General features: G+C 35.0%; 3 protein-coding genes across 3 annotated transcripts; 1 reads left to right on the forward strand and 2 right to left on the reverse strand.

Annotated features, from left to right (window-relative positions):
- Positions 1-3: 3 nt before the first annotated feature.
- LOC133326048 (chromobox protein homolog 3-like) lies at positions 4-281 on the reverse strand (the record flags this gene model as incomplete). Its single annotated transcript, XM_061534723.1, has 1 exon — positions 4-281. A coding segment is annotated over exon 1 (269 nt), but the record flags the coding sequence as incomplete, so codon positions are not given.
- Positions 282-2,923: 2,642 nt separating this feature from the next.
- LOC133326041 (snRNA-activating protein complex subunit 1) lies at positions 2,924-3,964 on the reverse strand. The gene has a single exon (XM_061534716.1). It carries the CDS (start codon positions 3,962-3,964, stop codon positions 2,924-2,926), a length of 1,041 nt encoding a protein of 346 aa, XP_061390700.1.
- Positions 3,965-4,172: 208 nt separating this feature from the next.
- On the forward strand, positions 4,173-14,615 carry LOC133326042 (probable ATP-dependent RNA helicase spindle-E). Its single transcript, XM_061534717.1, has 17 exons — positions 4,173-4,199; positions 6,329-6,478; positions 6,545-6,784; positions 6,861-6,977; positions 7,040-7,260; positions 7,319-7,473; positions 7,535-7,701; positions 9,264-9,594; positions 9,806-9,942; positions 10,007-10,590; positions 10,748-10,898; positions 10,994-11,218; positions 11,293-11,634; positions 13,394-13,963; positions 14,023-14,144; positions 14,199-14,417; positions 14,477-14,615. The coding sequence occupies exons 1-17, from the start codon at positions 4,173-4,175 to the stop codon at positions 14,613-14,615; spliced, it is 3,897 nt and encodes a 1,298-aa protein (XP_061390701.1).
- The last annotated feature ends 350 nt before the right edge of the window (positions 14,616-14,965 follow it).

A 14,965-nucleotide genomic window follows, 5' to 3' on the forward strand; every position in this document is an offset into this window, starting at 1 on the left:
TCAATGGGTAGGCCACGATCATAGCCTCGAAGTTTTTGTATTTCCTCAACTTTAGGTTTCTTTTCTCCACGTTTTTTGGACTTGGCCCTCGACTCCTCGAATTTTTGTATTATTGAGGGGCAATCGCAATTTTCCTCCGGCTCCCAAGTATTGTCCGAGTTAGGATAGCCGCGCCATTTAATAAAGTACTCAACTTTACCTTCCGGCGTTATTCGTTTATCCATAATTTTCTCCACCACGAATCCGGTTTCCTTTGCTTGATTTTTAACCATGTTGGAGCAGGTTTTATTTATCTGATTGATATTTCTTTAAATTGGAATTGTTTCTTTATATTGTTATTCCGTGAAATGTTTTGTGTACCTTTTGGCAATTTTTTATTTAGCTAGTTATGTTATCGATAATTGTTTACGCATTGTGTTATCGGTTTCATATGTAAGCATCGATGACATGTTTAGGCAGACGGGTCACACAGTGAGTTCAACTTTTTATACCCTCTACCACAAGGTGGATTGTATACTAAATTATTCATTCCGTTTGATACAAGTATCGATATTCTTGATCAGCATAAAATTCTATGTTGATTTATACAGACATTGAAATCAGGATAGATATCGCAATAATTAAGATAGAGCTCTAAAATTTAGCACAAACATTGCTAGTATTTCTAAGACGTTTGGTATTGCAAATTGGATTTATCGGTCCACGTTTTGGTATAGCCTCAAATATTAGGTATTTTGGGAACATTGGGCACAGTTGTCAACGGTATGAGATGTAATTTGGTATTTTGTGTTATTATCGCTTTTTAATATTGTTGGCACCAGCTTCGGGATAGCTTCCATATTGCAGTATCCCCCATATATTCGTTACTTCAGGGGTGACAGTCACGGTATACATCGGAATTTGCTTTAATTTGGTATATGGAGTTATGGAGTATGGAGTTATCTCTGTACATTCAACCTCTACTAAAAATTATTAATACTGACAAGTTTTGGGGTTGCACTCATATAAAGGTACACCCAATATTTGGTGGTTTCATTTCAAAGCCAAGTCAAAAGGCCTTTCACCGGAGTTGGTTGTAATTTGGTATTATGGATTCTCAATGTATAGCCAACCTCCCTAGTAGAAATTATTAATATATACTAAAGTTTTGGGGTAGCCCCCAATATTCGGTATCTTTTGTATGATAGGCAGGTTTTTCATCGGAATTGTCTGTAATTTGGTATTTTGGGACTTCAAAGTATAAGCAACCTCCCGACTAACGATTATTAATATGCACTCTTATTAATAGGTTCGTTCGTTTAGTCAATAATTTGTACGAATTTGTACAAATTATTACAAAATGTTGTTCGTTTACCCAAAAGTCCAGTAAAAGAGAGTGAATTGAGAGAGCAGATTTGACAGTTGTGTTACTGAGTATTTGCAAATTCTTACAAGGAAAATTTACTCAGTAAGAATTTTCTTGTACCATCAGCTGATATTTAATCAGCTGTTTTGTTATGTTTTGTAAACAAACAAAAAATTGTTCTCAAGAAAATTGATTGTTTTGTGAATTTTATTTTGATTTTGTATCATTAAATACCAAAATGGATGAAGAAAACGCAAGTATTTAAAAATAAGAGTAATAAGAGTAATTGGCGAACGATTTTTTAGGTTCCAAATCGAAACAAAAAAGTGTGCATCCCTAACATGTCTGGAACACCATCGGTTATGTCCACCCCCATATCAATTGCAGATACAGGAATAACAGGTCACAACCCTTTTAAATGTTTATGGGGAACAAACAACATCAATTTTCCGCTTGTTATCCATTTTTCTAATAAAAATGCTGTTTTATAGTTTGCGCCAATTTGTTTGTTGTTTTAATCAGCTGTGTCGAAACAATCTTTTTACTGGGAAAGTAAACGAACGAACCTAATGTTGTACTCCCGAATATTCGGTATTTTGAGAGTGTTGGGCACATTTTTCAACCGAACAGAATATGTTAAAGGTATTAGGTCAATCTGAGTGTCAGTAATTTGATTTGGTTTTCTCCTGAAACCCCCAATTGGTTTCAGATTTGGCACGGCCGAACTTAACGACGTTTTTATTTGTTTGTTATAAAAAAATATTTTACTTTTCTGCGAAGTAGATCTCGGGATGTCGAATACAACATTTCGGTTGAAAAATGTTCATATAATTACTACGAAAACAGCTAAAATGGGGCAATGTCAAAACATTTTGCTGCAAAGGTAAATATAATTTTCCCACTTCGAGAACTCGGAATGCCAAATTAGCACCACATTTTTTTGTAAATGTCTAACATGCGTTTGGACTTTCCAAATATGGAGCTATATATTTCCAAATTACTGTAAAGTCGGCTATAATCATAAAAAATACAAAAAAATGGGGCGGCACCTTAACATGGGGCTTTTTTAAAAACATGAATCTTTATTTACAATTTTCTGAGCATACGTTTTTAGGCCTTTTAGAGCTCAGAATGCCAATCTACAGTCATATCTTTTTGGAAGATGCGCTCAGGACCAGGAATATATTGGGCAGTATTAAAACATCAACCTATGATGAAAAAAAAAATTGGAAAATTGTTTTAACACTCCAATACCAAATGCGATTGAAATATGCCCCTAAGGGTTAACCTTGTATGTAAGTTATACCAAAATGCGAAATTCACCGATATACTATCTTCAATACAAAACATCCTAGGAGTGATTTCAAAATACAAACGGACCCCAATAGATGCTTCGAAGTGTTGCATGCGGGTTGATATATTACACATACCCCCTACCATATAGTGAAAGGAATAAACAATGGAAAACATTTTCCAAAAAAGTTTTTCCAATTAATTTACAATATGTAAGTCCACCTTAATCGAGGTATCTTTCCTATAGAAAAACCATACGTAGACAGTGTTATTTTCAAAACTTTATTATTTTGATTCCTTTTTAATTATCAATTTAGAATCTTCAAGTAATACTTTCGATGTACTAGCAACACTAGAATCATGGCCACCAATCATTTCATCATCTGTGTCATTGGGATTTTGAAATTGATTTAATTCATCATTTTCTTCATAGTCGCCATCATCTTCGACTGCAGAGGATGATGATGCCGATTCATTTGTCAAATCGTCATCATGAGAATTTACAATAGCGGCAGCTTTACGTTTTAAATCTCTACGCCTTTTGCTTATGGTGTTGTCGTTAGTTTCTGAAATCCCTTCAGTTGTTCCATCCAATATATTTTTAATATTATTGAAAACATAATTCATATTCTTAAAGATGTTAGTAGGAGGTAATGTGGCAGTTTTTGACTTTCCAATTGACTTTTTCAGTGCATTATATTCATCCTCTTGGGCAGTCATTTCTTTAAGGTCATCTTGTATTTCGGGAACCAACAGCAATTTATCTTTGGCTGTTACCCTTATAACTTCGGTGTGTTTTTCTGCTTCGTTCTGCTCCACGGTTATTTTATCATAATCAACCAATTCCGGCCCAACACAATAATCCATAGCTGTAAAACGAAATGCCCCGGCTTTGTACAAACGCCAAAATACGTAACGGACATGATCCATTTTTGGGTCACCGCTCAACGATTCCATGAATGTTACAGTATCACGCCATGTCTCCAAGCTGACAGTAATTTTGACATATTCCTTCGTTGGCTGCTTAAAATAGATGGCATACATTAGGTACATGCCACCAATTCGTCGCAGCAGATTTCGCCGTTCATTACCCTCAGTACTCGATAGATATTTACCAAATTCATCTTTGGCACAAATTGATCTTTTGGCCATGTGAAAGATGGTCTTAGTTGTTTGTATAACTTCCAATACAGATGTTTGCACAGCATAGATATGTTGGAACATTTGTTTTTTCCACACGGAACAAAAGCTGGAAAATTCGACGGAATCATTGTTAATGAATTCTTCTATTAGATCGTGACAATCCTTGTAAAGTGCCGCTTCCATTGCGGGATATTTTTTTTTTGTTTATTTCAAATTCTGAGTTTATTATTGTTTACATTTGAGATGATAATCTATCGATGGCCGCGTTATCGATAATAAGAATTTAGAAATGTTTTCTTTTTTGTTCGATTTTACACATAGAAAGTTTGCGTGTGGAAAATCTGATTATTTCGAAATTCATATATGCAAATTATTATTAATATACATCAAAATGGACATGAACATTAAAAAAAATCAGGTTAGATAATTCGTTTATGATTCTGAACATTTTAAAAGAGGATTCGAACCTTTTGGAGGTGGTTATGCCTATAGGTCAAATGGTCTCTCCAAAAATAGTGTTTAAAAATCCACGCCCATAGGTCAGATGGTCTCTCCAAAAATATTATTTAAAAATCCGCGCCCATAGGTCAGATGGTCTCTCCAGAAATATTATTTAAAAATCCACGCCTATAGGTCAGATGATTGGTGAAAAAATATGATTTAAAAATCCACGCCTATAGGTCAGATGATTGGTGAAAAAATATGATTTAAAAAGGTCAGATTGGTGAAAAAATATGATTTAAAAATCCACGCCTATAGGTCAGATGGTATCTCCAAAAATATTATTTAAAAATCCACGCCTATAGGTCAGATGGTTGGTGAAAAAATAGGATTTAAAAATCCACGCCTATAGGTCAGATGGTTGGTGAAAAAATAGGATTTAAAAATCCACGCCTATAGGTCAGATGGTTGGTGAAAAAATAGGATTTAAAAATCCACGCCTATAGGTCAGATGGTTGGTGAAAAAATAGGATTTAAAAATCCACGCCTATAGGTCAGATGGTTGGTGAAAAAATAGGATTTAAAAATCCACGCCTATAGGTCAGATGGTTGGTGAAAAAATAGGATTTAAAAATCCACGCCTATAGGTCAGATGGTTGGTGAAAAAATAGGATTTAAAAATCCACGCCTATAGGTCAGATGGTTGGTGAAAAAATAGGATTTAAAAATCCACGCCTATAGGTCAGATGGTTGGTGAAAAAATAGGATTTAAAAATCCACGCCTATAGGTCAGATGGTTGATTTAAAAATCCACGCCTATGAAAAAATAGGATTTAAAAATCCACGCCTATAGGTCAGATGGTTGGTGAAAAAATAGGATTTAAAAAACGCCTATAGGTCAGATGGTTGGTGAAAAAATAGGATTTAAAAATCCACGCCTATAGGTCAGATGGTTGGTGAAAAAATAGGATTTAAAAATCCACGCCTATAGGTCAGATGGTTGGTGAAAAAATAGGATTTAAAAATCCACGCCTATAGGTCAGATGGTTGGTGAAAAAATAGGATTTAAAAATCCACGCCTATAGGTCAGATGGTTGGTGAAAAAATAGGATTTAAAAATCCACGCCTATAGGTCAGATGGTTGGTGAAAAAATAGGATTTAAAAATCCACGCCTATAGGTCAGATGGTTGGTGAAAAAATAGGATTTAAAAATCCACGCCTATAGGTCAGATGGTTGGTGAAAAAATAGGATTTAAAAATCCACGCCTATAGGTCAGATGGTTGGTGAAAAAATAGGATTTAAAAATCCACGCCTATAGGTCAGATGGTTGGTGAAAAAATAGGATTTAAAAATCCACGCCTATAGGTCAGATGGTTGGTGAAAAAATAGGATTTAAAAATCCACGCCTATAGGTCAGATGGTTGGTGAAAAAATAGGATTTAAAAATCCACGCCTATAGGTCAGATGGTTGGTGAAAAAATAGGATTTAAAAATCCACGCCTATAGGTCAGATGGTTGGTGAAAAAATAGGATTTAAAAATCCACGCCTATAGGTCAGATGGTTGGTGAAAAAATAGGATTTAAAAATCCACGCCTATAGGTCAGATGGTTGGTGAAAAAATAGGATTTAAAAATCCACGCCTATAGGTCAGATGGTTGGTGAAAAAATAGGATTTAAAAATCCACGCCTATAGGTCAGATGGTTGGTGAAAAAATAGGATTTAAAAATCCACGCCTATAGGTCAGATGGTTGGTGAAAAAATATGAATTAAAAATCCACGCCAATAGGTCAGATGGTTGGTGAAAAAATATTATTTAAAAATCCACGCCTATAGGTCAGATGGTTGGTGAAAAAATATTATTTAAAAATCCACGCCTATAGGTCAAGAAGAATCTCATGTGCATTCGGAAGTTAAATAACTCCTAGTCGTGTACGAAGGTGGTTCAAATTAACTATCCACTGGATAGTCTTTTACACCATATTGATTACCATTTGATTTTGATCTTCTACACTATATCGATTAATAGTTTCTATTGAATGTAAAAATAATTTCCATTCAAAATTCCGACAATTATCAAAAATATAATATTATATGAATTAAAGGTACCCCAATACATACTGGACGATGCCTATCGACGTCGGCAATATTGTAAAATTGTGTGTACTCAACCAAGGCGTATAGCAGCAATATCGATAGCCAAGCGGGTGTGTAATGAACGCAACTGGCAGGAAGGAACAGTGGTTGGCTATAAGGTATATTATTTAATACTAATATTCAATATTATTGAAATATTCACCATTAAAAAAACTTCGTTAAAGGTTGGTCTTCATTCCAACGTTAGCGATTACACTCGCTTGTTATATTGTACAACGGGTGTTCTATTACAAAAGCTAATTGGAGAGAAGACCCTCAACCCCTACACACATATTATTGTGGATGAGGTACATGAACGTGATCAAGAAATGGATTTTTTACTAATTGTTTTGAGAAGACTTTTGTTGACAAATTCACGACATGTTAAAGTTATATTAATGTCGGCCACAATGGATACATCGGAGGTAGGGGGTCTTTAAAATTAATTTACCATTACCGTTTAACGGAGAATATATCAAAAAATAAATAACTTTCATTTAGTTCTCCAATTATTTTAAAATACGAAACAATCCAGCCCCTGTAGTGCGGGCCGATTTGCGACGCCTGTTCCAAGTGAAGGAATTTTATTTGAACGATTTGGATGATTTAAATAATCATGTAAGTACAAATTCAATTTAGGTTAGATTTAAATATATATATATAAATTTATTTTCTTTTAGAAAGTCCAAGTGGCTTTGGCGGAACCTGGTATATCAACGGAAATGTTACATTTGGCCTTAAAATTGATTGTCATAATTGATAACATTGAAAAACAAGAAGCATCTCTAAATCCGGATATCAATGATAGGACAAGTAAAACATCAATTTTAATATTTCTACCCGGTATAAATGAAATTGAGCAAATGTTAAGAAAAATTCAATTACTATGTCAGGCGGAAAGGTAATTATATACAATTTATTTATTAAAAATTATTAATATGTTGATTTCATTTCTATAGAGATAAAGTAAAACTATGCTGTATACGTTTACATTCTGTGGTCTCACCCGAAGAACAAGTTCGAGTATTTCATCGACCACCACCGGGTTATCGTAAAGTAATCTTGGCCACAAATATTGCTGAAAGTTCCATAACAGTTCCTGATGTTAAATATGGTGGGATTGGATTTTATTTAATAATAAAATTTAAATTTTATTTTTTATTTATTTTTTGCAGTTATTGATTTTTGTCTAACAAAGATTTTGGTCACCGATAGTGCCACAAATTTTACCACTTTACAATTAAATTGGGCTTCTAAAGCCAATTGTCGACAGCGTGCTGGTCGGGCTGGACGTGTAATGAATGGCAGGGTATATCGTTTGGTTCCACGAACATTTTATCTGGTAATACACTTATAGCTGAACATTATATATTACGTATTTTCTGAGACCATATCTTCATATTTTTTTTTTTTTGGACTAATAGTATAAACAATTTTGAAGATATAATCGAACTTCCCAATAACTAATGGGGGTTTATTTTGTTATTTTGCCTTGTAAGGCCAGTGATCATTTGAATTAAATTTTCATTGAGTTATTTATACTCTTTCGATTCGAGCTTAATGATCTAAGTTTTGCAGAAGAACCTACGTACCCACCATTATGCAACGCTTCGCCGTTGTTTAAAGGGCTCATCAGGTATATTGGGCAATGTGGCTTTACAAAGGTCGTATGTTGATAACTTGGATTTATTTCGCCCTGATGCGAACTTGCATATGTGAATTAAATTCAAATTTGTCTAGGTTCGACATTTGTCTTCATTCTAGAAACAGTACTTTTTAAAACAGATTCTTGTTTTTTAATTATCGGATATTTATTTATGTTTATAATGTATGTCATTAATAATCAGAAGATCACTGTGGTCTATTGTCATCACGTAATCGAGAGATATTATGTATGTATTGAAAGAATTCACAATTTTTCTGATAAATGAACTAGCGAAGGATAGGAATAAAAAAAGTAATAGACAAAAATAGTCTTGGACAGTCATCGGGTTTTGGGCGAGTATCTATGATAACCGAGGCAGAATTGGTGCCCCAAATAATTAATTATATAAGGCCTTAAGGGATGACTCAGATAATAGATACCAATCAACGGCTTTGATTGGCTCTAACATGGCATGGTCTTATCTTGGTCTTTCATCACAATTGTGGACACTGGACTCCCGTGGTGTCACTTGAGGTAACTATTTCCATCATCCATTGAAATAGTGAGCTGATATGTGCCGCGAGTTCAGCCATAAGAACTAGATGAAAATGGGTTGAGACGTCAATATTGACAACCCCCGCAAACGTATAAAAGACCACGATCTGCGAATCTGCACTTGGAATATGCGCACGTTGTACAGAGCATGCACAGTTTTCGCTTTGGCAAATGTACTCAAGAAGTACAAAGCCGATATAATTGCCTAACAAGATAAAAAGGGATTGGTGTAAGTAAATCTGATTATTACGCCTCGTATTATAGCTGCGGATTTATGGTTAATAGGAGAATAAAAGACCTCGTCTCACTCCAGTAGATGAGCGAATTGCAATAATCCGTATAAAAGCGCAGTTCTTCTACATAAGTCTTATTTGCACTCATGTTCCGACCGAAGACAAAGATGAGCAGACCAAAGACATATTTTACGAGAGTCAGAGTGCCAATTAATCGGCTGAAGAACAATAAAGTAGCAGATGCTGATGGAGTTCACCATCTATTCTCGGACATCGGACATTTGTCTATCCGTAACTGTTATGTTATGGGGAAAGAAATTCCATTGTAATTAGATTTTTAAAATTGTTTAGGACTCGATTTTGCGAAATTGGTTAATTCGATTTTGCATCATACCCACTAGGAGATGTGTCAGTATTCTGGTTATCCTCTTAATTAATTAAATGTTCTTCTTTTCTCTTTTTTTAACTTAGAACTATTTGGAAGAATTTAGTGTACCGGAAATGTTGCGTTGTCCCTTGGAGACGGTGTGTCTAAAGGCGAAATTACTAAATATGGGTTCACCACCAACTGTTCTTAGCTTGGCCATGAATCCTCCGAATTTAAATGATATAAAAAATACTATCGTAACTCTGAAGGAAATTGGTGCTTTATATAAATATATGGATGGCGAATATGTTGCGGATGATGGTGATCTGACGTTTATCGGACGTCTTATGGCTCATTTACCATTAGATGTTCGACTATCACGACTTATTGTATTTGGCTATATGTTTAATTGTTTGGAGGAGTCAATCATAATGGGTAAGACAACATTTTCAAATATGTATTTAAATATTTCAGATAAATGCATTCAACCAGTTAATACTTAAAAAAAAAAAATAATTTTCGAGGTTCCTGTTAATATCCTCCTTCGATGTGGTGCGAGGAAATCCTTATTTATATTATCAAACATAAAATTACAGTTTAAAATAGATATAAAGAAAATAAATTACAAATCCAAAATCCTTTTCAGCTGCTGGCCTAAGTGTTCGTTCAATTTTTAAGTCTGGACAATATAGACATATTGGTGAACTTAAAGCCTACATACAAAAACTAAAATGGGCAGATGGTTCGGGTTCGGATCTAATTGCAATAGTATATGCTTACAAAGTAAATATTCCCCGTTTTATTTTAAGTCACGTTAGTTAAATACATTCTCATCCATCTTCCATAGGAATGGCTTACATTCGACCCTGAAGATGATGAGGGACAACATGCCTGGGCAAATCGTAAATATATCAACATACGTTCGATACGTGAAATGCATTTACTTGTTGAGGAATTGAAACAACGTTTAAAGCCGCTTGGCATAAAAATTCCACGAAATAATCGGCAACATAACGATGGCGATTGGGAAAAATCCATTATATTGAAAATCATTATTGCCGGAGCATTTTATCCAAATTATTTTGTTTACACCAAGCTACAACATCCCGATAAAGAACGTGCTGACTTCCATATATTATGCGGACAAAATCCAAAACGTACGGTATATTTTACAAATTTCGATACACGTCACATTGGCCAATTGTATGCCCGATCGATTAAGGAATTATTCAAACCGGCCGATATCAATCCGAAGAATATTGAAGTTAGTTTTCAGGCAAATTGTGAACGTGTATTGGTTATATTTAAAGATGATCCCGATGCAGATGATAGCAGTGATAAGATAAAAACTCCAGGGTCTGTGTGTGCCGAAGTTTATAAGGCGATAAAAATGCGTTCTTTAAATTTACCCAATGCCATTGATGTTATGGAGTAAGTTTGGTCTCATTTTATGTTATTATACTCTCCACCATATAATGTGGGGATTTATTAATTTCCTTGGAGAGTATAACATGTTCGGCCTGCACGAACATAACATCATTTTCAAAAGGACTGTATTTTTAAAGAATTCTTCAAATTCAATTTCCAGACCTCGTGCCGGTGTTAAATACGCTGAAGATCATGGTTTGGGTTCTATGTATGATGGTGCTTGGCGACCAACAAAACGTCTATTGGTCAATGCTGAACTGGTAGTATTGCCATCGGTATTCCAAAGAAATATTAGCGGTCTCATAACTCATGTAAGCTACTACTATTAACAAAATCTATTGAAAAACAATAACCACAAATACGAATTTTAATTAAAAATCTATTTAATATTTGTTCAATATTATAGATTGAAACATGTAGTAAATTCTATTTTCAACCCTTATCGGAAACTGAACGAATCAATGAAATACAAGATATGCTCGATGAGGCCAATAAACATGAAAATTGTCGATTTCCCCATCCCGGGGCTGTGGCAAAGGGCATGATATTGGCCGCACCGTTTGAGGGTAAATATCATCGAGCTAAGGTGTTAAAAGTTATCATTCAAAATAGGCACCAAGTGGAGGTTAAGGTAAAGAAAATTATAATCATTAGGGAATATAATTTTTTTTATAAAAAAAAATAAATTTATTTTTGCATTTTCAGGTTTTCTTTATCGATTATGGCAATGTATCGATGGTTGATTTTAAAGATTTACGCTACTTGTCGGAGACGTGTAAATATTTAGCCGATATACCACCACGTTTATTTGAGTGTCGCTTGGCTTTGGTAGAACCGTCAACATTAAAATCATCCAGTGGCAAATGGACCGATGAAGCAATGGAATATATGCAATCACATGCTGATTCGGGAATTGTCGAAATTGAAATTTTCTCCGTTGTAGATGGGATATCAAATGTCCTACTGAAAAAAGATGGCAGCACAATTAATCATATTCTGGTGGAAAAGGGTTTGGCCCGCAGTGCTGATGAAAGTTTTATGTCAAAGGTAAGTTTTGGAGGTAAGAAATTCGGAGTTATTTAAAATATAGAGTGGATCAATATATGTGGTTTTCGAAAAAATGGTTCACTAGACCCTAAAATGCGGGTTTGCAAAAAACACGAACTTTAAGCTAGGGGGTTATAACGAACTTTAAGCTAGTGGGTTAAATAAATATTTTTGCGATGGAACTATAAGCGTGTTTTTTAACAAACTTTTAATAACTTTTATTTTAAAAGAAAGATCTATGTGTGTGTCATTTTTAATCATTTTTATTATTCAAACTTACTTACTTATATAGCTGGCTTGTGACAGAACTTTCGTTCCATAAGCCGAGCTTAAAAAAGACTTCCAGGCGCGTTGGTCTTTTGCGCAGTTTTTCCAATTTGAAAGACCATATTCGGCAATGTTATCATCCACTTGATCTTTCCATCTTATTCGCGGCCTTCCCCTTCTGCGTGAACCATCAGCTGGTTCGCTTTTATATGCCGTCTGTTCTGGGGCATATTCATCCATTCTCACAACATGACCCAGCCAACGTAGTCATTGCAGCTCAATACGTCTAACAATGTCGATGTCCGAGAATAGCTGGTACAACTCATTGTTCATTCGACGGCGATATTCACCGTCAACGCAGATCGGCCCATAGATCTTTCAGAGAATTTTTCTCTCAAACACTCTAAGAGCTGGCTCATCTGCTTGCGTAAGTACCAATGTATATAAAATCTTGGACTACCTCTAAGCTGTAGTTATCAAGTTCCACAGTTGGTCCGAGTCTACTGGACATTGGTATGATCCAATAATGTCATTGACCATTGGCTTCAGACGTTCACACAGCACGCTGGATAGCACTTTATATGCGATGGTGAGGATCGTTTGGTCTAATTTTTTGTTTGTGCACGGGACACATGGTGCTAAGGTTCAAATCACTAGGCATGCATTCCTCTAGCCAAATTGTAATAATCAGCTGGTGCATGCTCCTGACCAGTATCCGACCACCGATCTTAAATAATTCGGCTGGTAGTCCATCAGCACCTGCTGCTTTATTGTTCTTCAGCCGATTAATTGCTACTCTGACCTCATATTGGCTAGATGGTATACACTCTATACCGTCATCTCTTATTGGTTCTGCGGTATTTTCTTCATCGTTATTATTTCATATCAGAAGCTTTGAAAAATGCTCCTTCCAGATCTTCAGCACGCTGTCTGTATCTGTCACAAGGTTTCCTTCTTCATCTCTACAGGCAGGCACATCCCTGCCTACGGTTTGGCGTTTTACTCGTTGGTAAAATTTCCGGACTTCATTCTGACTCCTGTACATCTCGATTTGCTCACGCTCTCGTTCTTCCTTTATTTGAAAATATATTTCTCCTTTTCTCCCGATAATTCTCCATCGCATTACGTGTTGTAGTGTCTGCAGGGTTGCCCTATACGCTGCGTTTTTCACATCACTGGCATTACGTCACTCCTGATCATACCATGGGTTCCTGGATGGTGGTTTTTGGAACCCAAGTATTGTTTTTGCTGCAGTTTGTGGGGAGTGGGCAATTCATTGCCATTGTACTTCTATATTATTATCGGGACAAGGAATGCTTTCGTCATTTTACGGTCCGATCTGTAAGTCTAAAATATTTTAAAAGGTCCAAGGTACATGCAAAATACTTGTTAATTCGAGTGCGAAATTTGAAAAATATATTTAAAAATAGTTCGTACTTTCTGCATGGATTTTATTTTCCATTCATATATATATTTCATGTCTTTTTTACAGTCTGATCATGATTTGCGTATGCGTAAACAATCGGTGGCCAATCGTTTCCTCGAAAATGACCACTCACGTCAGAATGAAGAATATTTACGTTCCATACGTCCAGAGATTGATATGGACACTGAACCACCACCAAGAGAGCTATGTCGAAATGTTATACGTCTGCGTGGACCATTTAGTCCACTTGAAATAAATATTTATTCAGCTATACGTATTGGTACATGGAAATCGGTACAAATAGATCGTGAATCGGTAAATTATGATAATATCGATAGTGATCCGTTCGATATGTATGAACGTTTAATTGTGGCCTCAGATATTAATGAAACGTCGAAGGGAGATTCCCTACTAGCCAGAAGTACAACCCGAATGCCAAATATTCATGGTTTTGGCGCCCTAATGACAATGTTATTTTGTCCCGCAATGCAAATTAAATGTAATAAAATGCGTACGAAATATGTTGCTCTATTGGCCGGTTTGGGTCATGATGAAAATACCTATGAACCCTTATATGCTGAGCATGATATTGTTCTTAATTTAGATGTTGACATACTACCGGATGATATTGAATTGGTAAGTGGTAATTAAATGTTGAAGAAATTATTTTTAATACCTTCTCGTTTTACTTTTAGATAAATCAAATACGATCAATGATGGATAAAATACTTTATATAGAACCCGAACAAAATGAGCTTGGTAAACATCCCAAAGAAATGCATGAAATTTCAACAACTATTAGAAATCTCATATTAAGGTATACAGCTTGAACTCTTTCGTAGATCATTCCTAATTAAAATCTTCATTATAGACTCTTAAGTAAACAGCGTAAATATATTGAATTACATATTGATGTCAATGACAATAAGTGGGAGACATTTGATGCTAATGAAATTATTACTCCCACCTCCGAGAAACTGAGTCGTTCTATATTTCCTGCTCACTCTTATTTACGTTTATATGATGAGAAATTTGAACATATCCATACGTTAAATATGCATTGCCAGGAACTACATCGTTTGAGGCAATTGTGAGTATTTCAAATTCATGACTTCGCAGTTAAAATATTTAAAATATTTATTTTTTTAGTGATGGCACAATCGAACCCACCACCTGTCGCCTGTGTAGTGTACCTTTGGACAATATTGTACAATTACGCATACATTTGCTGTCACAAATGCATCGTGATCGTGAACAGCACATTCATTTCAGTCCCATAACAAATTAATAAGCTAATTGACATACTACGAAATAAAGCACAAACAAAAATATTTTTCAAGAATCTAATTTTAAATTGCAATGGGGATATATTACTATTAATGCAAATCCAAGCACAAGCAAATTGTATTTTCCACTTCGCAAAGGCAATTATTTTAATATTTTCCGCTACGACCCATATTTTTAAGAAACAAAGACACGATTACCAAAAGTGAGTACACGTTCAATTTTATTTTAAAATATAATTGTAGAAAATTCAATAGTGTATTTCAAAAATCTAGTATGAGTTTCAGACATTACCCAGTTTTAAGTGTTCCGTACCATATGTCAATTATAATAATTATTTTATAAGTTACAATA

Source organism: Musca vetustissima, unplaced genomic scaffold, assembly GCF_032173495.1.
Source record: "Musca vetustissima isolate MV318-11 ecotype Yass unplaced genomic scaffold, APGP_CSIRO_Mvet_v1 utg6387, whole genome shotgun sequence".
In the NCBI taxonomy this organism is placed as follows: Eukaryota; Metazoa; Arthropoda; class Insecta; order Diptera; family Muscidae; genus Musca; species Musca vetustissima.

Coding starts and splice junctions, on each gene's coding strand:
- LOC133326041 (XM_061534716.1), bottom strand. CDS start 3,964: ATGGAAGCGGCACTTTACAAGGATTGTCACGATCTAATAGAAGAATTC.
- LOC133326042 (XM_061534717.1), top strand. CDS start 4,173: ATGGACATGAACATTAAAAAAAATCAG. Junction 7,702..9,263: donor TTCCACGAACATTTTATCTG/GTAATACACTTA, acceptor TTTTTAACTTAG/AACTATTTGGAAGAATTTAG. Junction 11,635..13,393: donor ATGAAAGTTTTATGTCAAAG/GTAAGTTTTGGA, acceptor TCTTTTTTACAG/TCTGATCATGATTTGCGTAT.